The following is a 25,882-nucleotide window of genomic DNA, read 5'->3' as shown; positions in this document are numbered from 1 at the left end:
TCGCTCAGCTTGCTCCTGCGGACCTGCAGGCTGTAATGACTTCCCGGTGTGACTAACTCCACAGTACGGCAGGGTGCAGCTTCCTCCAACCCTACTCGGACTTCTGCCAATGGAGGATTAAACGGCTGGACGGCTGGATGTGCCGTTAATTTCTTGCAGGACCTGACAGCTGCCACCCTCCCATGGCAGATAGGTTTCAGCTCCTGTGCCAGTTCTAACTGATGGGTAGGAGCTACTTAGAGCTTCTTCTGTGAAAGATTCTGAGCCCGTCTCTGGGATGTTAGTGATTTTGAAGGGCAGTGGTTGATTGGGTGAGGATGGGGGAAGAGTAGCTCTCTTGCCAGGTGTTGTCAACCCTTGTCTGGATCGTGACAGTCGCAGTCACCTCGTGGGAGGCAGTGAGTGCAGTCTGTCCTTCCCTGGCAGGACTCGGGGCCTCGCCTTGCTCTGCCTCCCACATCTTGTTACTACCACCTGCTTTTATACCCCATTGAAACTCAGCCTTTGGGCCCGACTCGGTGTTTTAGGCAGTGTAACACTGATGATTTCTTCAGGGTTAATAAGCTGGCAGGAGAAGCCCAGCGAGCCTTCCTGGGCTCCGAGGGAACAGAGGCGCCTTCACAGCCAGTGTTGAGTGTGCGTCACGCAAAGAAAAGCTAAACGACTATTGTGCCGCCAGCTGAATAGCACAGTGCCAGGCTTTGTGGGGTGTGAGTCGGTGAGAAGCTGGGGCTCCTCCTGGAGAGCTCCAGCCTGTGAAGAACACAAGCACAAACACTGCTAACGACAGTTAGCAGAACATTCTGCCCAATCAGTGTGGCCAGCACACAGCCCTGAGCATGCCGGCAAGCCCCATGCACTGCGTCCTGGACCTCGCTGAGGGCTGTGGGGACAGGTTCTCCCTCCCACGACAGGGCCAGTGTGATGACCAGCTGGAAGGATGAGTTTCCAGTCTGCCTGTGAGCCACCCAGAGACGTGACCTCCGAACCTGGCTCATTCGGTGACTCTCCCCCTTCGTGACCTCTGTCTAGCTCTTTTCCTAACTCCATGCTCGCAGAGACCTGTGCCATCATTTTTTGAGTGACATGGCTCCTCTCAGTGTTGTTTTGTGTTGTTTTTTGGCCGGCTGTCCTGACCTTTTGGTTACACATTAGACACAACGCCAGGAAAGAGGGTGCTGTGAAGAGGTGTAAAGGACGAGAGGACTTCTGACCAGGAGGATGGAAAGTAAAGGCCTCCAGGTACGGGAGGCTCGCTGCTTCAGAGAAATGTAATGTCTTAAACTTTTCCATGACTAAAAGTCCTTAGAGTTTTCCCCAACCCCTCAATTCTCCCAAAGGGGCGTCTGTGTTTGGGGCGTGTCCAGTTAGATTCTAGAAGCCGAGGCTGAGGCAGGGGTTCTTGTGCAGCGACTGATTGATGGAATGTTCTCAAAAGAAAGCTGTGAGGAAACGAGAGCAGCAGGACGCCTCAGAAGAAGCTGGCGCAGTGGGATTTCTGCTGCAATCCAGCCCTGGCGTGAAGTGGCACCGCAGAGTTGATGCCCTGAGGCAACAGGGATAAGTTGTTTTCCCCATGGTGGTCAGTCTTGGTTCCATCGTTGGGTGGGGTGGATTTGGGGCAGTTCCCTGATGAGGGAAGTTCTCTGGAGAAGGGTGGCTCCCGGAACTACTATCGGCCAACAAACACTCAGAGCAGCTGAGGATGGGTTGCTGTTCAAATAAAGGGGGTGGGAGGGACCAACAGTGCCCACGAGAAGGAGCTTCTAAGGTGTCCAGGCATTGGGCCAGTGTCTGGACCTTTGTTCTTCTACCGCTCTGTCATCTGGTGGTCTCCATTTATTAGCAGTCACGACACTGGTACCGCACAGAAGTGCTAACCTGTTTGGTCTTTAGGTGGCCACTGTCAACTGAGACGTCACTGAGAACTCATGTGACCCCCAGACATAGCCCCACCCCAGCCTAGAGGGCCCTACAGCCCTTCTCTCTGTCTGTCTGTCTCTCATAACCCTCCCCCACACACACCCCCAGGCCTGGGGGGCATCAGTGCCTGCGCTCCACCCCATTCTTTGCTGGGTGAACAAGGTGTGTGGGTCTCTGCGGCAGACTGCGTCTTAGGGCATGAGGCTCCCGACTGGGCATTCTGAGAACTTTCCAGTAGATCCTCATCAGCTACCCTGCAGGGTTGTAACCCAAGAGGAAGCAGGACGAGCCCCTTCTCTGACCCACACGCCAGCCACTTCCTCTGACTTGCTTCACTGAGTCGCCTTCAGCTGGGGCGGTGCTTTTCCAGGCTCTGGCCCCGTGGGTCCACATCCACTTTCTTTATAAGGTAGTGTTTATGTCAAACTTCATTTGGGTGTTTTTTTCTGTTGATTACTTAAAACTTAACTTTTTGGAACAAAAAAGAAAACAATCTTTTCTCTAAAAAAGCCCTGATTTTTTTATTTTTCTTTCGTAACTATTGTCTCAGCTATGAGTTTAAAAGGTCTATTCTTGAAACACAAAAGCTGAACAACAATTCTTTCTTTGTTATTGCAGTTCTGCTTTAATAATTCTAATCCTCCCTGAGGCTGTGGGTGCCTCCGACTAAGTAACCGGAGGTTTCAGAGGAGAGAGAGGGACAACCCTGCCACTGCCCGGAGGGAGCAGCAGTAAGACCAGAGGCTTGGAACAGCACAGGCCCATCCTGAGATACTTAAAGGCTGGGACGTTTGCTGGAGAGGAGGCTTCGTGCCAGAAGGCAAATGGAAAATGAATGTGGAAACACAAAAGCTTCCAGAGGTTTCCGGTTCGGGCCCAGTAGGGAATCCCTAGGTCAGTTACCCTCCCCGGGGGCTGCCTTCACAGGGCATGTCCGGACTTGCAGGATCTGTTCCCTAGAGAAGAGAATGGGATGGAAAAGAATGGGACGAGAAGCCACTTTAAATTTGTTCAAGGTGTTTCAAATAGGCAGCAGTGGACATTTGCCCTAGGTCCCAAATGCCTACTATGAGAGAATAATTAAAAAGACTTAAGAGCTTAGTTCAAAATATATCTGGCAGCTAAATAAAACAATATGGAACCAGGGAAAGGAAATACGGTTTTTCGTCATTCTAGGAAACACAGTTGAAGAGGGAATATTATTTCTGGTTTAAAAAACAGAATTAATATTATAGCATGGTTGAGAACAGTAATTTAAATAAAAGCTACAGCTATCCAGTGTGTTCCAGAAGCTCACCAGAGTAAACTGAGGCATGACCACATAAGCCTTTGGCGTCAGATATTTGGGTCAAAGAAATATTTGGGAAAAAAAGCATTTTTGTCTATTTATAAATAAATATTCATAATTTATCTGTCACTTTTTGGACTTTTATTTGATAATTCATTATCAGTCAGTCAGCTCTGAGTTGGTTTATAATTGATAGTCATACTGTTAACAGTTACTGAGTTCTGATTCTATGCACTTCACATAATAACTCATTTATTTCTTACAAAACCCTATGAGTTGGATACTATCATCTCCCTATTTTATACCTGAGGAAACTGCGGAAAAATTAAATAAGCAAATACTATGTACCAGATACTAAGTGCTTTGTATAAAAAGAAAAAAAAAAAAAGAAAAAAAAACACCTGAGATTCTACTATTTTCCCCATTTTGTAGATGAGCAAATTGAGACTCAAACAGGTGAATTTGTTTTAAGGTAATACAGCTAATAAGTGATGGAAGAAGAATTTTAACTCAAGTCTACCTATAAACCCAAATTCCTGGCTCATATAATGTTGAAAAGCTAGAAATAATCTGTATGTCGAGTAATGAGTAATTTGTTAAATAATTTAATAGTACATCTATATAATGGAATATTATGCAGCCATTAAAATGATGATGAAAATATACTACATTGAGATATAAAACAAACTTTCCAGTTGAAAAAAGGCAGGTAATATATACACGATATAATTTCATTTTAAATATATATATATAATATGAGCATATACACATTCCTAGAAAGGAATATAGAAGCAAATTGAAAATGCAGGAGCTCTTATAAAGGGGGTCAAATATGCCACCCCAAAATATGCATCTTTAGCATAAGGATTATTTTCAGCTGATTATTTTGAGAAACTGCAGACACAGGGGAAGCTCTGAAACAGAGTAGAAGTTGCCCTATTGTAAGGGACTTATATTTATAAAGGAAATCTCCATTTGTGAGTAACTCCTTCTCAGTACCAGGATGGGGTGAATGACTAAGTCACAAGAGAACACTGTTAGTGAAGTCCCGGGTTGGATAGCAAACCTTACCCTTTACCGTGCATTTCCTGGTCCCCTCCCATAACTGGTTTCTCCCTTCCTCCTTTAACATCTTTCTTCTGTCTTTAGCTGAAAATGGTATTTAAGGTGGAAGCTTGGGCCGTCCGGAGAGTTATTGAGTCTTCCTGGGAATCTCCCATGTATACATGAGGTGTACATGTTAATAAACTTCTGCTTGTTTTTCCCTTGTTTAAATCTGTCTTTTATCACAGGGGGCCTCAGCCAAGAGCTCAGAAAGGTAGAGGGAAAACTATCATCATAGAACCAGGTTATTGCCTATTGAATAAGATAAGCTTCCTTAAGTCCACACTAATGTACAGAAACAAATGAATGAGGAGAAGAGAAAGCTTTTCCTTACAGTAATGTGCTACCTAATGTGGAAGGAATGATGGAATTAGGAAATCACTTGGCATCATAGCAGAAAATCTTACACTTCCAGACAAAGAATAGAACTTTCACAGTAACTTACAAAGGGAAGATAACCAGACCACTAGTAACGGATTTCTTATCTGCAGTTATGATTGAAACAGACAATTTGCATTTCCATTTCCAGACCATTGGCAATGTCCCTACATGAAGGAAAGTTACCAGTCACATGTGAGAGCCAAGTAGTTTTCACACATTGCAAGGGCTCTGGAAATATCCATAGACCATTCTGACAAAATTCTCTAACTGAAAGAGAATCAAGTCTCATGATAGGGAAGATGAAACATTCAGGAAACATTGATGAGCAATGAATCTTATAATATTTACAATTAAATTTCAGTGAATGACGATAGTTAACTGGGGACTATACTCTGTTAAGAATTTTGAAACAGGAGGGATATTCTGTGAGAGAAAACATGGTAATAGTGTGGGATTGAAGTCATCTAATTAGCTCATCCAAAATCAAGATTTGGACAATAGGGAGGATGTGAGTAGTTAAATGTTTTGAAGGTTTCATTTCAAGGAAAGAAGGGGAGAAGCACGGAACTAGCCCTCTGGATCATCCGAGATTTCATCACGCTACTCAGAATGGCGCACAATTTAAAACTTATGAATTATTTCTGGATTTTTCCATGTAATATTTGAACTGCGGTTGACGGTGGGTGACTGAAACCACCTAAAGTGAAACCACAGACTGGGGTGGGGGGGCTACTGTAGCAAATACCAGCCACTATTTCATAGGACAGTTATGCCACTTTGTAAATGATTCCTGTACAGTATTTGTGAACAGTCACTTCACACAAAGGCCATTGGTGAGTGCTGTGCATGAGACGCTTGACCACAGCAGCATTTGTAACGATGGTAAAATGCCATCGAAAGGCCCCAAACAGTGGAGAGTGAAATGAATCATCTACATATCCACTTGGTGAAATTTAATTCTTAAAATAGGAATTCTGTAAGTCATGGAGAAAGATAGGAAATTATAACATTAGCCAAGGAGAGTAGAACACAAAATATTCCTAGCCTATGATTGCAGCAGTGCAGAAAAGGACATTAGCCAACGAGCAAACAGAAGGGAGCACAAGCAACATAAGAAGAACCGATGTCTTAGGCTCGTGGAATGTGGGTGAAGCCCTTTTCGTCTTCGTTACTTCTGTTGTCACACAGTTACTTAAGCACTAGATGAAATCAAAGGCTTAAAACACAGGAACAAATGGGTGGAAGTGGAAGAGGCAGACTATTAGACAAGGCTTGAGGAATTTTGGAGGGAAGCAGGAAATGGCTGGTATCTGGAGAGGGGTGTGGCGTGGAGGGAAGGGAGGGGCTCTTGAGGATGGGAAGGAGCTACATATTTTTATGCTGATGAGAAGGTTCTGTTAGAAAGGAGGAAAACTGAAGCTGGAGGAAAGCCCTTCTACAAAAAAGGAGAGGAAATGTGGCCTGACGCTGAGGTGAAGCTGGGCAGAGGGCAGGGCAGGGGTCAGGGAGGCTGGCTAGCTCATGGCTGGAAATTGAGGGAATTCTATTCTGATTGATTCCATTATGTTCAGTGAAATAAGAAGTAAAGCAAGGAGTCAACTAAGAGTGGGGCTTGGTTGGAACTTTGAGGAAAAAGAAGTGCGAAATGGTCTTAGAGGTTGAAAGAATTAATGGATCAAGACAATATGGTAGAATTTCCTGAGACAACTGAGGGGGTGGGGGCGGTAATAGGCCTTATTATTGACATACCCTGTGCCAGACAGCCTGTCTCAACAGTGCAATGTCCATGCCTTGAACACAGACTCGTAGTTTTTCTTTTTTTCTGTGCCTGAAAGAAACGAGTTCGGTTTCAGTGTCACGAATTGCTGTTCTCACCGCTTTTCATTTTATGTGTTAACAGTGATGTTGAAAGTACACTTGGAGTGTCAGCGTACGCTTCCTCTCTGAACGCTTGATGGTTACACGAGAACATCTTTTGGACACGTCAGAGTGAGCTGACCCTGGGCACTGATGTCACCGCCCACCAGCAGCCGTGACCTGTGACTTATGGGTGTGAGGTAGATTGTAGGTTCTCAAGAGACTCAATACCCTTCAACAACTGCAAAAACTAAAAGAAATACGCATCAGTTTACTCTGCATGAGTGATGCAGTTTGGGATTTTTTAATTTGCTGGCTTGAAGTGAAGACAGGGCCACACAACTTGCATGACTAGCTCCTCTCAAATATTAGAGACTTTCTCCAGCCTACACATTGATGTCAATAAGAGTCCTTAATACCAGTGAGGTGGAGGTGACGGCACACTGGGATTTATTCTAAGTGGATCAGGAAATGGGGTAGACAAATGAATAGAAAATCCTGAAGGAAAACAAATACAACAGGAGGAAAATGAAAATCAAGCACTGAAAAGAACTGACCAAGAAAAATGGGCACTGTATATTCTACATTTGGTTCCTTTAAAAATGCATGTTGCATGAGGAGCATGGAGAGCAGAAAAGAACAATTGAAAAGTAAGTATACGTGACTGGGATTTCCTTCCTATTCCCCAGAATACCCAGCATAGGGAGCCTTTTTGTCCACCTCTGTGCAGAGGTGAGAATCTTTCCCTTCCAGACTAAAAGTCAATATCCTGGATATTTACAGCCTGAAGTTATTGCCTGTGAAGTCGTTTGAACATTGGTGTTTTAGGCACCTTCCAGGTAATATTGAAATGACTGTTCCTTGGCACTTTCCACACTTACGTCTAACAAATCACAAAACGAGAAATATAAATGCCCAAGAAACTCATGAAAGTGTTCGATGTCTATAATAATTTTGAAAAGTCAAATTAAACCAAGTGAACTGCCATTTTTTTGGCATGTCAAGTTATCCAAAGATTGTATTTAAGACAATACCTAAAGGTAAAGAGAGAAGGGACTCTCACCATGCTTTTGTAAAAAGTGTAAACTGACACAGCTTTTTCAAACCAGCTTGATAAAATGTACCTCAAAATGTTAAACCATTCATCTATTGAATCAAAAGAATTTATTGAGGGTCTTCTATATCAAGGACTGGAAATTACATTCCATCACTTTATAGATATTACATAAATAATTACAAGTGCAGTGAGTCCTGTGAAAGGGTAATCAAAAAGAAATAAAATCGAGGAATTAATCCTAAGAAAGTAATTAGAATCAAGCAGTAAGATTATTTAAACAGTGAGAAACACCTAAATTTCTATAGACAGTGGATTAAATAAATGATGGTATGTCTGTGCAATGGAATAATATGATGGCATTAAGAATAAAATTGTAGAAAAATATTTAATAACACATAGAAATGTTTATAATATGCTGGTAAGTGGAAAATAATGTTATGAAAGTGTGTTCAGTATGACCCAACTTTGTAAAAACAGAACAAAACAAATTGAAACTCCACATATCTCTATCCTATCCATTTATCTATGAAGAATATATGGGAGTCCCTCCTTATCCACAGTTTCAGTTACCCGCGGTCAGCCAACATCTAAAATATTAAATGGAAAATTCCAGAAATAAACAATGTACAAGTTTAAAATTGCACCATTATGAAAACGTAATGAAATCTTATATCATCCCATCCAAGATGTGAATCACCCCTTTGTGCAACTTATCCACCCTGTATAAGCCACCCTTCCATTAGTCACTTGGTAGCCATCTAGGTTATCAGATTGGTTATCACAGAAAGAGCGAGAGAGAAAACCACATTCATATAACTTTTATTGCAGTATATTGTTATAATTGTTCTATTTTATTGTTAGTTATTGTTAATCTCTTACTGTGCCTTATTTATAAATTAAATGTTATGATAAGTATATACATATAGGAAAAAATGTAATATATGGAGTTGGTATTATCCATGGTTTCAGGCATCCATTAGGGTCTTGAAAGATAAGGGGGATTAATGTACTAGCAAAATGTTACCAATGATAATTTCTAGCTGGCGATATTACAGCAGTATTTTCATCTCTGTGCTTATCTTGATGAACATTCATACAGTTGTAAAAAACAACAATAACATCAGCTTTTCAGACAGCATAGTGTTTTGAAGAGTTTAAATTAATGAAATGCATGTTCCTATCATAGAAGGAGTATTGAGAAAACATTTGAAATTTTCAAATCCAGTCAACTCCTGTTCCAACTTAAAAAAAAAATCATTACTCATTCTTTCTGTATTACTTTTGTGAGAAGACCTTAAAGAATACTAATTTGAGATGAAATTTTGTATTCTCCTAGTGACTAGGGGCTGAGGTGTTTAAATGACCTTTTTTATCCCAGGGGATGTTTGCTGTAGGCCAGGCTTGAGGTCATTGGCTGAAGAGTTACAAAATCATAGTTTTGGCTGAGGATCTAGTAAACTTGGGCTACGGACAAAGCTGATGCTGTCTCAGTGATGAAAGAAAAAAATATTCATTCCTTCCCTCTAAACACAAATAATCAGCCAGTTTTGGTGGGTTGGAGTTTATAATAGTTATAAATCTGGTCTGCATTGCTATGTGACCACATATGGTCAGGTTAAAGTTACTGATGTTTGGGAACATTTCTGGGAAAACAGAAGTATTTGCAAGGAAAGATAAAAAATCTTAGCACTGTAGAGATGGGAGAACCCTACGGTGGTTCATTGTCCTGTCTCTAGGAAGGCTAACAAAGGAAGAGTTTATAATTACTGGATTACTTTGGAGACCTGAAGGAAATGTGTTCCTGTGACTTCCTGCTGTGACGCACTCCTCCTCAGTCTTTGAATAAAAGAACCTGATGCTACGTGGGAATTTGTCTGATGACCACAATACATGATGATGGACGCAGTGTTGCCCTGTCTTGAAATATTCCCTGAAGACATGAGTGTTCCCGATGTGATCAGAGTTCAGAGGAATTGAAACGTCCTGCCATCTGGGCACTATTAATGAAGCCCAGTTGTGTTGGCTTGTTTGGCAGTGATTTACCCCATTGGTTTCTACCAGCCACGCGTTGTTGTTGTTCCCTACGCCAGCATAGATGACCTCCGTTATTTTCAGATCGTAGTCTGTGAGAGATCCAGATTCACATGGGGATTGTAGGCTTGGGATTCGGCCATTGTGTTTACTTCCATGTGATCTTTCCTACGTGACATTTTTCCAAGCCAAATTCCACCATGCTATACTTGCCCGATTTATTTTTTTAAAAAACTTAGATGTAGAACTTTACTTGTTTCATGTTAATCCTTTCCAGTTTGTCGAAAGGCTTTATCTATGTTAGTAATTAGCATTCTCAGCTTTATGATGGTCAAATTTTGGCAAGGATGTCACCTCTTTGAAGGCGTCAGTACTGTTGGTGGGAATACACTCAGTGCAGTCACTTTGGAGGTGAACTTGGCAATGTCTCTTAAAATGGGAAAAGCAGGGACCCAGCAAGTCCATTACTAGGTAACAACTTTGGAGAAGAGCTTTAATATATGCACATGGAGGCAAGTACGGAGATGGTTGCTGCAGCATTGTGAGTAACAGCAAAGACTTGTGTACAACCTACATGACGTAAGTCAGGGAGTGGTTAAGTGGTACGGGTGTATTTCTCTGGAATACTCAGTAGCGGTTAACAGGAGAACAGGGTAGCTCTTTACTCAACTAATGTGGAAACATTTCTTAGACATACTGAGTGAAAATGCAAGTTGCTGCAACATAAGGACAACCTTATGTGTATGGCATTATGTAAAGATACACACACTCCTACAAAACAATACTCTGTTTTTCCCAATGAGTATGTGTATGGATGTAAATACACACAGAAAGGTTCAAAATGATACACCCCAAACAAAGAAAAATGGTTTCATCTGCGGAGAAAAGGGAAGTGCCTGGGATGGTGGGTGGAGTCCAAAGATACCCTCGCCATTATCTGTAATGCTTTCATTTATTTTTCAAAAGGATACTATATTAATGGGCTTCTTCACTAATTAAAAACTAATAAAAAAAGAATGAAAAGAAACCTAATTCAACTTGTCAATAAAAATGTTTACAAGGAAAATAGCCGTAAGCTTGTCTTAAAAAATATTCCTTCATTTTAAAGAAATGATAGATTTAAAAATAAGAAAGCAACAATAAGACTTAGCTGCATGAGACAGTCGTGGCACATCTTCCCAATGGGGAGCCCCACTGTGCCCTGTGGACATTTGGGGAACATGCACATCTATCCATGCTGGCCAAGGGGGTCCTACTCCTGGGCCTCGGCCTATCGTATTCAGTCTGGATTTGTTTCACCTTTCGTAAAGGAACTGAAAACTAAAATACCTGAAAGTCCAACTTTGAGGAATGAGGCAGACCCTGGTGAAGGCGTACTTATAGAGATCGCCTCTCAAAATACAGCTGCAGCCACTCTTCTGGTGGGAAGTACGGAAGCCATCTGAGAGCTGACCCTGGAGCCCTATAGCCAGCGACGACACACAACGTCTTTACTTTCTGGACCCTCCACACTTAACTTTGTGTTTTTAATGAGGAAGTTCATATTATTATATTTTCTCACTACAAATCTTTTAAAATAAGTTGTTTAAGTAGGAAAAAATAGTCCATGCATATAGTTAAAAAAATCAAATAGTACAAAAACAGTACATTCCTGAAATAGTCTGTCTACAAATATATATATATATATATATTGTGGTGTATGCATGTTTTCCCTTCATGAAAATGGAAGCATACTATACACATTGTAGTGCACCTTGCATTTTTCACTTGTTTTCCACTTTTCAATATTTTTTGGAGAGCATTACCATAGCTGTACATATAGACTGACTTCATTTAAAAAACAAAAACGAAAAAACTGCAATAGTTCACTATAGAATTGCGTCTGTTAATGATAGGCTTTCAAAAAATACTCATTAAAGCTCTGCTGTAACTTCTTTTATAAGCCTTGCCTGATAACCATTTTTACTGCTTCTTTGCAGACTTTTGCAACCACACACAAAGCCGAAGTATGTATGTTCATACATCTTTGTGAATATGTCTGTAGGATACAGTCCTAGAAAAGAAATTGCTGGATTGAAAGGTACGCTCATTTCAAATATCGAACAGTGTTGCCAGTTTCACCTTCTGCCAGCAGTGAAAGGGAGGCCCTGTTTCCTCATCCTCTCTAATGCTAGATATTAAACTTTTTCACTGTGCCCATCTGGGAAGTAGAACAATACGAGGAGATCTCATTCTAGGTTTAATTTGCATTTCTTTTGCTCACATGTTTTATATTTTATTTACATATTTTAAAAGATTGCTCTATGTGAATATTATATATTTATGTATTTCATGCATATTTCCTTTCCTGTGTACTACTTGTTCTTACGCCTTCGCCTGTGGGTCTTTTCTCACTGCTATTTAAGTTCTCTCTATGTATTTAGTTATCTTTTGACTGTTGAGCGCAGGGTAGCACTGGGGGTGGGGACTTGCATTAAATTTCTATAACTGAAGGGTTCATTCACAGCACCTTCCCAAAACCAAAAAACAGTCCCAAAGGTAAGTTCAGGTCCCTACTTCTTGCAACGTTGCTTTAAGATGACAGGTTTGGTTTTGTGTTTTTTTCTCCTAGTTTTAGCACATGAAAAAAAAAAAGTTTCTTGAATTGAGGGTCAGGATGCCCTTTTAAACTAATGTCGAAATAAGAACAGCTGGACAACAAGATTAGAATCTCTATAATCTGAGCAGATCACACAGAATAGAATGACTAACAAGTCCTTCTGTAAAGGGCCATCTTTGTAATATATTTCATATTAATAACAATTTATTTGAATGAAATTGATAGAAGGAAGGCTGAGCTCCTCCTTTGATTCGATAGCCCTTCCCACTCAACTCTCACTACAGTGCTGAGTTCATTACAAAATGTGGGACATATGAATAAACCTGGTTCCTTCTGACATCCCGGTCTTTAAAAGGTAAAAGACAAATCTTTGGGGTTGTCAAGTGGTGCTCAGGGAAATAAACCCCAAGGATAACTTAGGAGAAAAAGAATCATGGCGTTTTAGTGTTTCTGAACTTGGTGGTTAGCTTGGGAAGGCAAAATCACTGAGTCTGTGAGAGGAGACTGGGCACTTGATTAATAGCCCGACGGACATCTGAAAACAGTGACCGACTGGGCTTAGCTGTCTGTTTAGAGTGACAAGACAACTTTTAAAAATAAAATTGCCAAATGGAACATAATCAAGCCTTGGCTATTTCAGGAACTTTTGTGTTTTCGTTGTTTGTTTATTTGTTTTTAAAAACCCAGTACACAAAGTGAACGTAAAGCCCAGCCCATTATTCTGCTGAGGTCAGAATCTGCAACCTGGGCATAGAAGGTAAACACAGTGAGCCTTTTACTACTTCTTGTGGAGATAAAATAGAATGGCTCGCTCGAGCATACCATCACTGAGGGTCATAATGATGACTCAGGACTGATAAAATTATTTTTCATGTACTAGGTTTTAGAAGAAAGTGATTTGGGCATTTTAGTGGGATTTCATAAGGAGATGGGTTTTGTGCGGTTTCATTAAAAAAAAGTGAACAGAGTTCTACAATCATTGACTATAATGTGAATGAAGAGTCTAGTTTTCAAAAACAACTTTTTAAAATGAAACTAATTCATGCATTCATTTAAAAAAAAAAAGTTCAGGCCCTGCTTAGTGCCACTAGGCCCAAGGATACAGGCACATTTAGGCCAAAAGATCCCTCTTATGAGGGATTGGTATCCTATTGGAGTAATGGGACTGATAATAAATAAGGAAACAGGTAAATAAACAATATAAAACATTAGAAAATAAGCTTTATGTGATAGTGAGTAGCCAGAGGTTACTTTTATAAAGTAAAAGTAATTTGAGTATCCAAGGTAATCAGCCCTAACATTGTAACATATGTCACTCTAATATGTGTTTGGGAGCGTATGTACCAAATGAGACTGTTACATAGTTTTGTAAGCTGCTGCTTTCAATTAATGATATATTGCAAGTATTTCTCCATGTTACTGTATTCTCCCACAAAATTTTCTATGTGGCTGCATAGAACACATTAGTTTGTATGAATATAACGTGATTTTTTCAAATTAATTTCTTCACCTTTAGTTATCTATATTCTGTCTCATTTTTTATCATTAGAATCAATGTTGTAATGAACACCAAGGTTACTAAACATATACATCTGTGATTTTTTTCCTTTAGAGTAAATTTCTTGCACCAAAACTGTTGGCTCAAATGGTATTTAATTTCCAAAATGTAAGGATTCAATACACACACTTTTAAACTGCCCTTCCAAAGTGCTACAATAATTTTTTTTCCCCTCTGGAAGTTCATGAAGTCTCCAGGTCACTTTGTGGTGGTAATATCATTTATTAGGGTGGTGCAAAAGTAATTGCGGTTTAAAAGATTAAAAATGCTTACAAAAACCACCATGACTTTTGCACCAACCTAATATTTTTTTCTCTCAACTTTACGGGAGAAAAATTTTATTTTTATTTCAGCACGTATTTCACCTTTTATGTTATAATTCACATACCATAAAACTTACCGTTTTACAGTGTATAATACGATGCAAAAAAAATACAACACATACCCATTAGCAGTTTCTCCCCCTTCCCCTCTTCGCCCAGCCCCTGGAAGTCGCTGATCTGCTTTGTATCTCTATGGTTTTACCTATTCTGGACATTTTCTGTAAATGGAATCATACAATATGCAGGTATTTCTATATGGCTTCTTTGATTTAGCATTACGTTTCAAGGTTCTTCCATGTTTTAGCATATATCAGTACTTCATTTCTTTGTATTGCTAAATAATAATTGAATGAACATACTCTACTACGTTTTGTTTATCCAGTCATCAGTTGATGATATTTGGGTTGTTTCCACTTTTTGGCTATTATGAATAATGCTTATGAACATTCATTAACATGTCTTCATGTGAACATATGTTTTCATTTCTTTTGCATTATATATGTAGGAATGGGATTGCTAGGTCATATGCTGACTCTCTGTTTAAATTTTTGAGGAACTGCCAAACTGCCAGAGTATATTGTACATCAGCTCCACCATTTTATATTTCCACCTGCAATACATAGCGGTTCCAATTATCCTACATCCTGACAACACTTGTTATTTCTGTTTTTAAAATGATAGCTATCCTTGTGGGTGTGAACTGGTATCTCATTGTGGTTTTGAATTACATTTCCCTAATTGAGTAATTGTGTTATACCCCTTTTCATGTACTTATTGGCTATTTTTATAGCTTCTTTGGAGAAAAAACTTCAAATATTTTGCCCACTTTTAAATTCGGTACTTTGTGTTTTTGTTTTTTTTATTATAGAGTTGTAAGAGTTCTTTATATATTTTGGAGATTAGACTCATCATATATATGATTTGCAAATATTTTCTCTCATTCTCTGGGTTCTTTTGTCCATAGTGTAATTTGACGCACAAAACTTTTTAATTTGGATGAAGTACAGTGTATCTGTTTTCTTTTGTTGCTTGTGTCTTTACTGTCATATATTTAAAAAATCATTGCCCAATTCAAGGTCACAGAGATTTATACCTGTGTTTTCTTCTAAGAGTTTTATAGTTTTGCTCTTACATTTAAGTCTGTGACCTATGTGGAGTTGATTTGTTTGTTTTTTTATATGGTGTGAGGAAGAGATCCAAATTCATTCTTTTTCATGTCACTATCCAGTTGTTCCAGCACCATTTGTTGGAAAGACTATTCTTTTCCCATTAAATAGTCTTGGCACCCTTGTTTAAAATCAGTTAATCATAAATGTCATAGTTTATTTCTTGACTCTCAGTTCTGTTCCATTGATCTACGAGTATGTCTATCCTATTCCAATGTCACACTGTCTTGTACACTGTAGCTCTGTAGAAAGTTTTGAAATCAAGTTTATCAGCTCTGTTCCTCTTGTTCAAGATTGTTTTGACTATTCTGGGTCCTTTGTATGCCCTTATCAATTTTAGGGTCAGCTTGTCAATTTCTTCAAAAAAGGAAGTTGGAATTTTGACAGAGAATGCATTGAATCTATAGACCAATTTGAAGAGTACCATCTTAACAATATTAAGTCTTCCAATCCATGAATGTGGATGCCTTCCCCTTTATTTACCTCTTCTTTAATCTTTCAATGTTTTGTAATTTTCAGTATACAAATCTTGAAGTTTTTTGTTAAGTTTATTCCTAAATATTTTATTTTCGATGCTATCGTAAATGGAATTTTCTTAATTTCATTTTTGAATTGTTCTTTGCTAGTGTAAAGAAATATAACTAATTTTAATATGTTGATCTTGTATCTTGCCACCTTGCTAAAGTCATTTATTAGCCCTGATAGTTGTGTATCTGTTCTTTAGAGTTTTCTATATATAAATTGTGTTATCAGCAAATAGAGCTAGTTCTGCTTCTTCCTTTGCAGCTGAGGTATCCTGGATGCCTTATTTCATTTCTTGCCCGGCTGTCCTTTCTAGAACCTCCACTATAATGTTAAGTAGAAGTGGGGAGAACAAACATCCCTGTTTTGTACTTGATCGTAGGAGGAAAGTTTTCAGTTTTTTTCACCATTTTAAGTATTATGTTAGCTGTGGATTTTTTTTTTATTTATAAATGACATTCATCAAGTTGAGGAACTTTTCTTCTATTGCTAGATTGTTGGGTGTTTTTTTTTATCATGAAAGGGTGTTGATTTTGTCAAACACTTTTGAAATGTCCATTGGGATGATCATGTGTCTTTTTACCCTTTCTGCTATTAATATGGTGTTTTACATTGACTGATTTTCCTGTGCTTAACTGACCTTGCATTCCTGGAATAAATCCCACTTGGACATAATGTATAATCTCTTTTACATGTTGCTATATTGTGTTTGATAGTAATTTGCTGAGAATTTTTGCATCTATATTCATAAGAGATACCGGTCTATAGGTTTATATTCTCGTGATGTCTTTGGTTTTGATGTCAGTGTAATACTAGCCTCAGCAATGACTCAGGAAGTGTTACCTCCTTTTCCAATTTTTTTGGAGGAATTTCTGAAGGAGTGGTATTAATTCACTAAACATTTGCTAGGATTCTCCAGTGAAGCCATTTGGTGCTGGGTTCTTATTTTGGGGGAGTTTTTATGACTTTACATGCATTTTTGATTACTAGTGATATTAAAATTTTTAAAACATTGTTTTGGTGGTAGCTTATTAGTCAGGTCAGATACGTCTGAAAATGTAACCCTTGCATTGATCCCTCAATCATTGCATCAGTTCCACAATGTTTTATACATAACAAGTTTATAATACCTTTTAACATCTGAAAGGGCAAGTTTCTCCTCATTACTCTTTATTATTTAAAAGGTAAAATCATGTCTCTCATGCAGACAGAAGGTGAATATGAAAAATTTATATCTCATAAATATATAGAGTTTATATTATCTCTTTAATTAATCAGGAAACCAGTAAGATGTGACAACTGGTTTGAAAGAATTCAATGAGTCACATGTATCAAGGCAGATGGAATGCTGAAATGAATTTATAAATAGCTGCAAAACTGGCTTATTCCATAAGGAGAAGAGGTACATTAATCAGAGTCCTCCAGAGAAAAGAACCAGTAAGATAGACATAGATACGGATATGGATAAGGATATAGATATATAGATGAGATTTATTATAGGAATGGCTCACGTGGTCATGGAGGCTGAGAAGTCCCACAGTATGTCATCCGCAAGCTGGGGGACCAGAAAAGCTGGTGGTTTAACTTATTCTGAGTTTGAAAACCTGAGAATCAAGAGGCTGCTGGTCTAAATCCTGGAGTCCAAAGACCTGAAAACTAGGAATTTTGATGTCTGAGGGCAAGAGAAAATGGATATTCCAGCTCAAGAAGATAGAGAGAATTCATCCTTTCTGCACTGTTTCGTGTTGTTCAGGCCCTCAGTGGATTGGATGATGCCCACCAGCATTGGTGAGAACGAATCTTTACTCGGTTGACTGATTCAAATGCCACCTCTTCTGGAAACGCCCTCATACACACACTCAGAAATCATGTTTTATCAGCTATGTGGACATCCATTAGCCCAGTCAAATTGACACAGAGAAGTAACCATCACAGCAGGGAATCAGTCTCCTTCCACTGGACGTAATTCATCTGCATGTTATTGGTTATTATATTAGTCGGCTCGGGCTGCCATGACAAAACATCATAGACTGAGTGGTTTAAACAACAGAAATTTATTTTCTCACAGTTCTGGAGGCTGGAAGTCCAAGATCAAGGTCCTGGCATGGTTGGTTTCTGGTGAGACCTCTTTCCTTGACTTGAAAATGGCAGTCTTCTTGCTGTGTCCTCACCTGGCCTTTTCTCTGTGTGCACACACCTGGTGTCTTTCCTCTTTTTGTAAGCACACCGATCCCATTGGATTAGGACCCCACCTGATGAGCTCATTGACCTTCATTCCCTCAAAAGGCCCCTTACCAGATGCAGTCACACTGAAGATCAGAGCTGCAACCTAGGAATTTGGGGGAACACAATTCAGTCCATGACAGTTATCTACAACTTAAAAGAATTGTAAAGTTGCTCAAAGACAATGAAAGGGACAGAGACCCCAAAGAATCAGATAAGCTAGACAGTGCCTAATTTTCCATTGAAGATATTTTTGTCCGTTTAAGTTTTTCACAGTTTTCCCTACAATTAAAAAACAAAAAGATGAATTTGCTATTCTCATGTTTATTTATCCAAATGAATTCTATGATATCATTGTATAGTTTTTAAAATTGTGCTAGAATTTAAACTAGTATTGTTTAAATTTTTTAAAATATGGTTAGAAGAATTTTACATTGTTATTTTACTATATGCATCCATCTAGGAACATTTGAGGGTTTTTTAAGGTTCTCATTAAATCGTTGTCCTTTTCATTATTTAGATTATGAACAATTCTTATTAATTGCAAAGTAATTTATCTGGTACTGAGGGGGCAAATACTTCTTCCCTTTATAGTTTCTAAATAGTTTTCACTGGAACCTGTGTTTTTTAAAATAACAAGTTTTGTATCCATCATCTTTCAAAATTCTCCTATTGGTTCTATCTTTCAAAATTATCTTTATTTTTATATTTATCCTCATAATTGGGTAAATTGAGAATGTAAGTAATTTGAGTGCTCCTGGTTCATCTGAGAGCAAGTTGATTGCATCTAAGAATAGTGTGTCTGTGTTGGGAGGGGGCTGGGTAGGAACTTGAGACAACTATCTTAATGATGTCTTCTTGGAATTAACACTCTTTGCTTTGGATACCTAGATTCCTAGACCTGAATTAACTATTTCCTGTGATGTTCTCACTCCTGTTTTTGGAAGGAACTAGGAAACAAGGGGTTATTGTACATGAATGCAGTTCCACAAGATCTGGGAGCCATTAGCATACACATTACTTAACTGCTTGTAGCTGTTACCAAAATTTCTGGATACAATTGTTAAAAAGCATTTTGACTTAGCTGTTATCCCTTTGCTCTTGGAATACTCCCATTTCTGTGATGCAGAGTTAAAGGCTTATTCAAATCTGCTTTATTTCAAGGTAGTGGCAACCTGATGATTGTGTCGAACAAACTCAAAAAAAGTCTGGAGGCTGTGGCTAGAAATAAATGATAAAGACTTATCCAAGGGTCTTAGGGTTTACAAACCAGAAACACAACTAGCCAATACCCAGAGTGTTCCAAAGAAGACAAGGTAAGCGTTCTTATAATAAAAAGTACAGTCTTGAGAAGAATCAGCCCTTCATTCTTAGCCTCTGACTATTGAGATGGTTCCTCTAGATGGCTAGTGGTCTGGATAATGAGTGTCAGGTGGCCTGGATGCATGAACATTCTTTCCTTAGTCCTTCAGGGGTAATCAGAGGGTTGTTTGGAGGTTTAATGACACAGGACTGGAAAGCTCAAAAGGTTAAGTTCACAAGCTACTTAAAACAAGAATAGAATCAATTCTTCATGCTTCAACCTACTTGATTTTAGTAATTTAGCAACTTGCTATAGTGACTCCACTTTATTTCTTTACTCTATTTGTCAAGTGCTACAGTAGTCATAGCATTTGTTGGGATACTTACAGAAATCACCTGGAAGGCATCTGTCTTAATAGATTTTCAATGCAGATAAATCCTGTCCATTTTAGAGAGAGGTGTCAGAGAACAGACACCAGCCCAGAGAGGAGTATGCCTGGGTTTAAAGCTGCAAAGAATCCTAAAAATGCGTCTTACTCCCATCTAATCCTAGAAACTCTTACTCCTAACATCCTAGAAATGCATCTAGAGCTATCCCTCTGCAGACTTATGAACAAATGCACTTATGGATGACCTTTTGAAACGAAACATGTTTCTAAGTAGAGGAATTTCTATATTTTTACCTCTTCCTAGAAGCTTTCCCTAACTCCTGCCTGCCCCCAACTTGACTTACCCTTCCTTGTCTGACATGTCTGTTCATCTCACTTCTCTGTGGCCTTGACACGCTACTGGTATTTGTGTTGTTCATGCTCAGGTCAAGTCTCCTTCCCTGTGCCAGAAAACCCCAGCTCACTAGGCATCTCCCACTGCACATACCGAAATGCTTTGCACACAGTAGGTGCTCAGTAGATGAAGGTTTCTGGATGAATATTTTGCTAATCTGTAGTGCCTGTTACTATTGAAAACTACCAAAGTGCAATTCAATTTTGTAGTTCAGGATTTTCACACTGCCCTCGCCAAGAAATGCCTGACAATTTCGCTAGAGCTAGTGCCACCCGTTAGGAATAAGACAGGAACATGTATCTGTCACGATAAGGACTTGAGGCATCTTCATTTTCCCACGTTGTCTAATTCCAGTTAGGTTGGTTAAAACAAAACAAAACAAAACAAAACCCCTTTCCTCTTCGCCATCCAGCCGGCTCCCCTCCTCTGGCCTCTTTCTCTCCTTTTGGAGGTAAGTGACGTCAGCCTTGCTATCAATTTTATCAGTTTGCCCAGCGCGTCCCCCGCTCTTTTGGTGATTAGCGATGTCCAAAACCTATTTCGACACAGAATCCCCCTCGCTTCTGATTCCTCTACTTTTTGGGGGGTGGACATAGTTTCTCCGATTTGAAACGCTGGCACGGAAAAAAAATGGGGGAGCAAGTTGCATTCAAACTTTTAAAAGTTGAGTCACGGCTGGCTGCACAGCAAGGCTCCGCAGTGCCGAGAAAGACTAAACATGGTCGGGGTGGCGCGAGGCCGGGCCGGGCCGACTTCAGGGGAGCCAGCCGGGTCGAGCCCCAAGAGCCGCGGAGGCCTCGGCAGTCGCTCCGCGGCGCGCCCCCCGCATTCCCCGCCCCGCGCCGCTCCTGGGCCCCCGGGGACCCGACTCGCGCGCTTGCGTGCTGCGGTCAGAGCGCCGGGCCCCGACAGCGCGGAGCGGGCTGGGGGCGGCGCGCCGGGAGGGCGGAGAGCGGCGCGTGGGGGGCGGGCGGGTGGGTGTCGGGGTGGGGATGTAGAAGATGTGACGCCGTGGTCCGGCAGTGCCAGACCTGCGGACGCGCTGCCCGCGGCTGCGATCGGATCCCGGGCGCTGCAGCGTCGGGAGGCAGCCCTCTCGAGAGTGGCGACCGCGGAGACTCCGAGCCCCAAACCCCCGCTCCCGGGCCGCCCGGCTCCCTGCGCTCCAGGGCCCGCGGAGAGTGCAGGGCCGAGCGGCGCAAGGCTGGGGGCCAGCGGACGCGGCCGCGCGCCGCCGGGTGGGAGGCTGGGGGGCCGGGGCCGGGGCCGCGTCCCGGAGCAGGTCGGAGGCCGGGGCCGAGGCCGGGGAGCAGCGGCTCCCCGCGCGGCTGCAGGAGCGCGGGGACCCCGGCAGGGTCCCGGTGGGGCCATGGCCGCCGGGAGCATCACCACGCTGCCCGCCTTGCCAGACGACGGTGGCAGCGGCGCCTTCCCTCCCGGCCACTTCAAGGACCCCAAGCGGCTGTACTGCAAAAACGGCGGCTTCTTCCTGCGCATTCACCCCGACGGCCGAGTGGACGGGGTCCGGGAGAAGAGCGACCCTCACAGTGAGTTCTGGCCCACCCACTGCCATCTCCTGGGGTCCCCCTCCCTCCATTCCTGCTTCCGCCCCACCCCACTGCCATCTCCTGGGGTCCCCCCTCCCTCCATTCCTGCTTCCGCCCCACCCCACTGCCATCTCCTGGGGTCCCCCCTCCCTCCATTCCTGCCTCCCTCCCCACCCCGTTTCCATCTCCTGGGATTCCCCTCCCTCCATTCCTGCCTCCTCTCCACCCCACTTCCATCACCTGGAGTTCCCCCCTCATCCATTCCAGCCTCCGTCCCCACCCCGTTTCCATCTCCTGGGGGTGCTCCCCTCCGCTCCATTCCAGCCTCCTTGCTCCTTCCTTCTCTTCACTCCGACCCAATGGGACTGCGGTTTCTTTCTGCGCGGCCCTTGGCGGTTTCAGGTTCACCGCTGGTCTCCTCCTCCCCGCGCTGCGGTGTCGGGTTGGTGCTCCCACGGGCTTTGTGGGTGCCACTTTCCCCGGTAAACCCCTCCGGTGGGTGCGGAGCCGCAGGCCGCGCGGCGAGCTCCCTTCGCGCCGACAGCCTGTAGCATCGGGGATACCTGCGGCGAGGAGGTGCACACCCCCTCGAATTTTCGACCCCTTGTCTGTCGCACGAGCGCAGTCTCGCGGACCGAGACCTAGGGGACACCGCCAAATTACGTTCTTTATTGGAAGAACACCTTCCCAGAATCGCGCCTTTAAATACCTGTTTGATAGGACCTGAGCAGCTGACACACTGCTCTCACCCATCCCATTTGTTGGGATACTTACAGAAATAAGGATACTTATTTTTTCCGGAATTGCCGAAAGCTGGAAAAGCAAAAAATACGGACTTTGTGAATAAAATGCGCCAAATCCTTGTTTCAGTAGTAAAAACACCTGCAGTAATTAGCTTTGGAACCTTGAGCCGGTGTCCTCCTCCCTGAAATGGGGAAAACATGTAGCTTGAATCAGATTTGAAGATCAGGTGAAAATTTACATAAAGTGCGCAGAGGATTTCGTTTACCAGTCTACACTTTTGTGTAAAACTGTCCCTTTGAGGTTAGAGAACTAACACGGCTGAAATCATTGGTTGTCAAACGTTAGGCTGCATGGGAATCGCCTGGAGCATTTGTTACAACTCGTTGCAGAGCCCTTTCTCCCTTAAGTCTGGAGTGGGGCCTGTCATTGGCGTTTCCAACGAGTTCCCAGGTGATGCTGACCTGACCGTGCATCACCCACTCCTCCAGAGCAAAGAGGCATGAAATGGGCTGGTTGACATACACTGTTGGGATTTGAAATCAAAAAGGATCAGGAGATATTTTAACTGTCATCCTGTAAGTGTAGGTAAACACACGGTTTTAAAAGCTGTGTGTTCTGGCGTTCCCTCCTTCTGGGGTTTCAGATGAAGACTCTGATCCCCCATTTGCCTGAGCAAAGGTGCCCGGGGGCCTGCGACTCATTCCCCTGCGGGTATGTCTTTATCTTATGAAACTAATGAGTGTCTTCACTTGGGGATGAGGAGGAGGAAGCAGAGAAAGCTCTGCCACCAAACCTGAGTTGAAAAAGAACTGGGAAATGTGCTTTTGTAGTAGTTGGGTCTTTATTGATTCCAAAATAGCAACAAGCAAAAGATGCAGGTCTTTAATTTTTTTCAGGACTGCCGTAGTTTAAAAATGTTATCAGTCACTTACATAGTATATTAAAACTGAAAAGATGCATGTAAGCCAATATATGGGTTAGTGCTATTTCTCTATTTTGGTATCTTGAATAGCTGTCACCAGATTATCTCTGTGTGTTTGAAGGCTGTTCCGCCGCCATTGTCTGCTAGGCCAGCTCAACTGATGAGGGAAGGTGCGTGTATGTCCCAGTTAGTTTTGTTTTTTTCCAGCAGCACAAACTGTTCATAATAGAAAAGCATATTCTATGACTAGAAGACAGAAGAACTCTCCTCCAGATCGGGTGCCCATTGGGGCTACCCCGTAGTACCCTTTAATTTTCTCAGACACTTTATTAGTTGCTGAATCAGTTTTTTTTTTTCAAAGCCTTTGATACTCTATTTCCTGCAGAGTAAACCTGTAGGGGCTAGCGAGTGAGGGTACTTCTGCATTGCATACCACATTACCACTCTCGTAAAAACTACTGTTAGCTTTTTCTTCCCAACAGTGGATTGGGCTGTCATTTTTGTAATCTTATTTTACCTCAGTGGTTCTCAAACGGGGGTGGTTCCCCACCCCCAAAACATTTGGCAATGTCTGGAGACATTTTTGGTTGTCATACCCCGAAGGGTGCTACTGGCATCTAGTAGATAGCGGCCAGGGAGGCTGATGGACACCCTGCAATGCACAGGGCACCTCCCTAGTCCCCCAGCAAGATCACCCCAAATGTGAACAGTGCTAAGGTTGAGAAACCGCATCAAACTGATAACTAGCTATAGACAAGATGATAAAGTGAAGAGGAGAGTACTCATCCAGACTTGTGGAGAGTACTGATTTTTCAAAGTCACTTTTTATCAGGCCTAAACATGATGAATCTAGACCACTTCTGTATAGCCCAACCTGGACTTACGTTTAAGTACTGTATATTTTTCTGAGATGGCGAAGGTGTGCCCATAGTTGACCAAACTAGGAGGAGACTGATGGGAAAGATATAAGAAAACAATGAGTGTGGACAGGACATAACATCCTCTCCACCACATCTCGATTCCCAGCAAACACGGAGAAGAGCAGAATTAATGGTTGCCTCAGCTTCCCACTGAATTATGGCTCCGATGTCTAGACCTATTTGAAAAGTTGAAGAACGCATGGCCCCAGTCCTCAAACTGTTTTGTCCACTTGACCTGAATACCTGTCCCTGGAGATCGAATCCTTTGGCATTGACACTTTCTGTCCAGATGTCTTCTAAAATGCAAATACCTCTGAAAGGAAGAGTTCAGCCACTACCAGATTTTAACATTTAGTGTGAATTAAATTGTGGTTTCTTCTCCAAAAGCTGACCCAAAGGACCAGAGTTTAGGGAGGGATGCTTTGAAGGCTGGCATAAATGTGGGGTGCTGGCGAGGTGTGTGGGGGTGTGTGGCTCCGGTACTAAATGGGAGCCAGAGCAGGGAGAACAGAGGTGGACGTGAGAGGAGACGAAGGCCGACACGACTGAACAGCAGGCGTCCAACTGCTCAGTGTGACTGCAGGTCACCTTAGCTTCAGTCCTGGGTGTTCACTTGAGTTGTTCACTCCCAGGGCCCGTTCCCCTGCACTTTCTCTGAGTCCTGGGTGAACCTTCATTTGACACGTGTGTCGTGATGAAAGCAGGTGTGGTGACGGTCTGTGCCTGTCCAGTGTGCGTGTTGCACACCTATCTGGGCATCCTGGATATTTTGGTAGGCCTCTTCCAGACGTCCGCGGAATGTGTAAAATTAAGGGTACGCTGTACAGTGGCGAACCGTGTAAAGACATGCAGAAGAGAGAACATGCTGTCCCGAGCAGTGCGGACGCATTGGTGGAGTACGGTAAGTGAGATGCGTGCCGCTTGTGTACACTGGAGCATGAAATTGGCTCCAGATGCTCTTACTTAGGGGAAAATCAAGGTGGTTGGAAGTGCCAGATATACCCTTGGGCTTCTGCCAGGAGGTGACCGCCTATTGCCCTCCTCTGTTTCCATGCCCCCATGGACGCTGAGACTTGGAGAGGCCGAGGGACCTGCCCAGTGCCCAGGAGCAGGGATGGGTCCTGGTCGGTCTGCTGCCCTGCCCTGTGCCACGGCACATATCCGATGCCACCCAATCACAAAAACTCGGGCTTATGAAATTCAAAGGGACGCTTCTAGTTCACTGATCTCATTTTTGTGGAAAAGGATATTGAGGTTCAGGAAAGGAACTGATTTGAGGTTCACCTGCCAATTGATTTCCTCTTTGATCGTCTGAATGAGGCCACACCCTCTGGGTCCCCAATTTAGGTCCTCCGTTTCAGAGGACCTAGCCAGCTGTCTACTGACATAGCCAGCCCCTCTGAGGAATTCTCACTAGTTCACCTCTAGTAAGGATATAGGTCGCCTCTGGCTGTATTCCTGGGGGATTGGATAAAGCCACCTCTTCCTTTATGTAAACGGAACTATTGATTTAATGACACCAGGTGCTCTCCCCCTACCTTTTCTGGGGTAATATCTGGGGAGTGGATCACACTAACTTGCCCTAATGAACATGTTTACTGTAGTACACTGTGTGTTCAGTAAACAAATGAA

At 42.2% G+C, this 25,882-nt stretch overlaps 2 protein-coding genes and 1 long non-coding RNA gene across 3 annotated transcripts in view; 2 read left to right on the top strand and 1 right to left on the bottom strand.

Moving 5' to 3' along the window:
- Positions 1-13,873, top strand: part of BBS12 (Bardet-Biedl syndrome 12) — a 50,630-nt gene extending 36,757 nt beyond the window's left edge. The window contains exons 9-10 of the transcript XR_012498229.1: positions 6,597-7,203; positions 11,621-13,873. The gene's annotated coding sequence lies outside the window, so the exon portion shown is untranslated. The remainder of the gene's footprint in view (positions 1-6,596; positions 7,204-11,620) is intronic.
- A 3,971-nt stretch (positions 13,874-17,844) lies between these two features.
- LOC141572836 (uncharacterized) lies at positions 17,845-20,481 on the bottom strand. The gene is made up of 2 exons (XR_012498329.1): positions 19,722-20,481; positions 17,845-18,138 (listed from the first exon to the last, which is right to left on the bottom strand). It is a non-coding gene; the product is annotated as an uncharacterized LOC141572836 (long non-coding RNA).
- A 611-nt stretch (positions 20,482-21,092) lies between these two features.
- Positions 21,093-25,882, top strand: part of FGF2 (fibroblast growth factor 2) — a 50,208-nt gene continuing 45,418 nt past the window's right edge. Inside the window, exon 1 of the mRNA XM_074338547.1 lies at positions 21,093-21,664. Coding sequence (XP_074194648.1) covers positions 21,487-21,664 — 178 coding nt within the window. The 5' untranslated portion in view covers positions 21,093-21,486. The remainder of the gene's footprint in view (positions 21,665-25,882) is intronic.

The sequence above is a fragment of the Rhinolophus sinicus genome, linkage group LG07 (genome assembly GCF_036562045.2).
Source record: "Rhinolophus sinicus isolate RSC01 linkage group LG07, ASM3656204v1, whole genome shotgun sequence".
NCBI classification, from domain to species: domain Eukaryota; kingdom Metazoa; phylum Chordata; class Mammalia; order Chiroptera; family Rhinolophidae; genus Rhinolophus; species Rhinolophus sinicus.
This window is presented reverse-complemented; position numbering and strand designations above follow the sequence as displayed.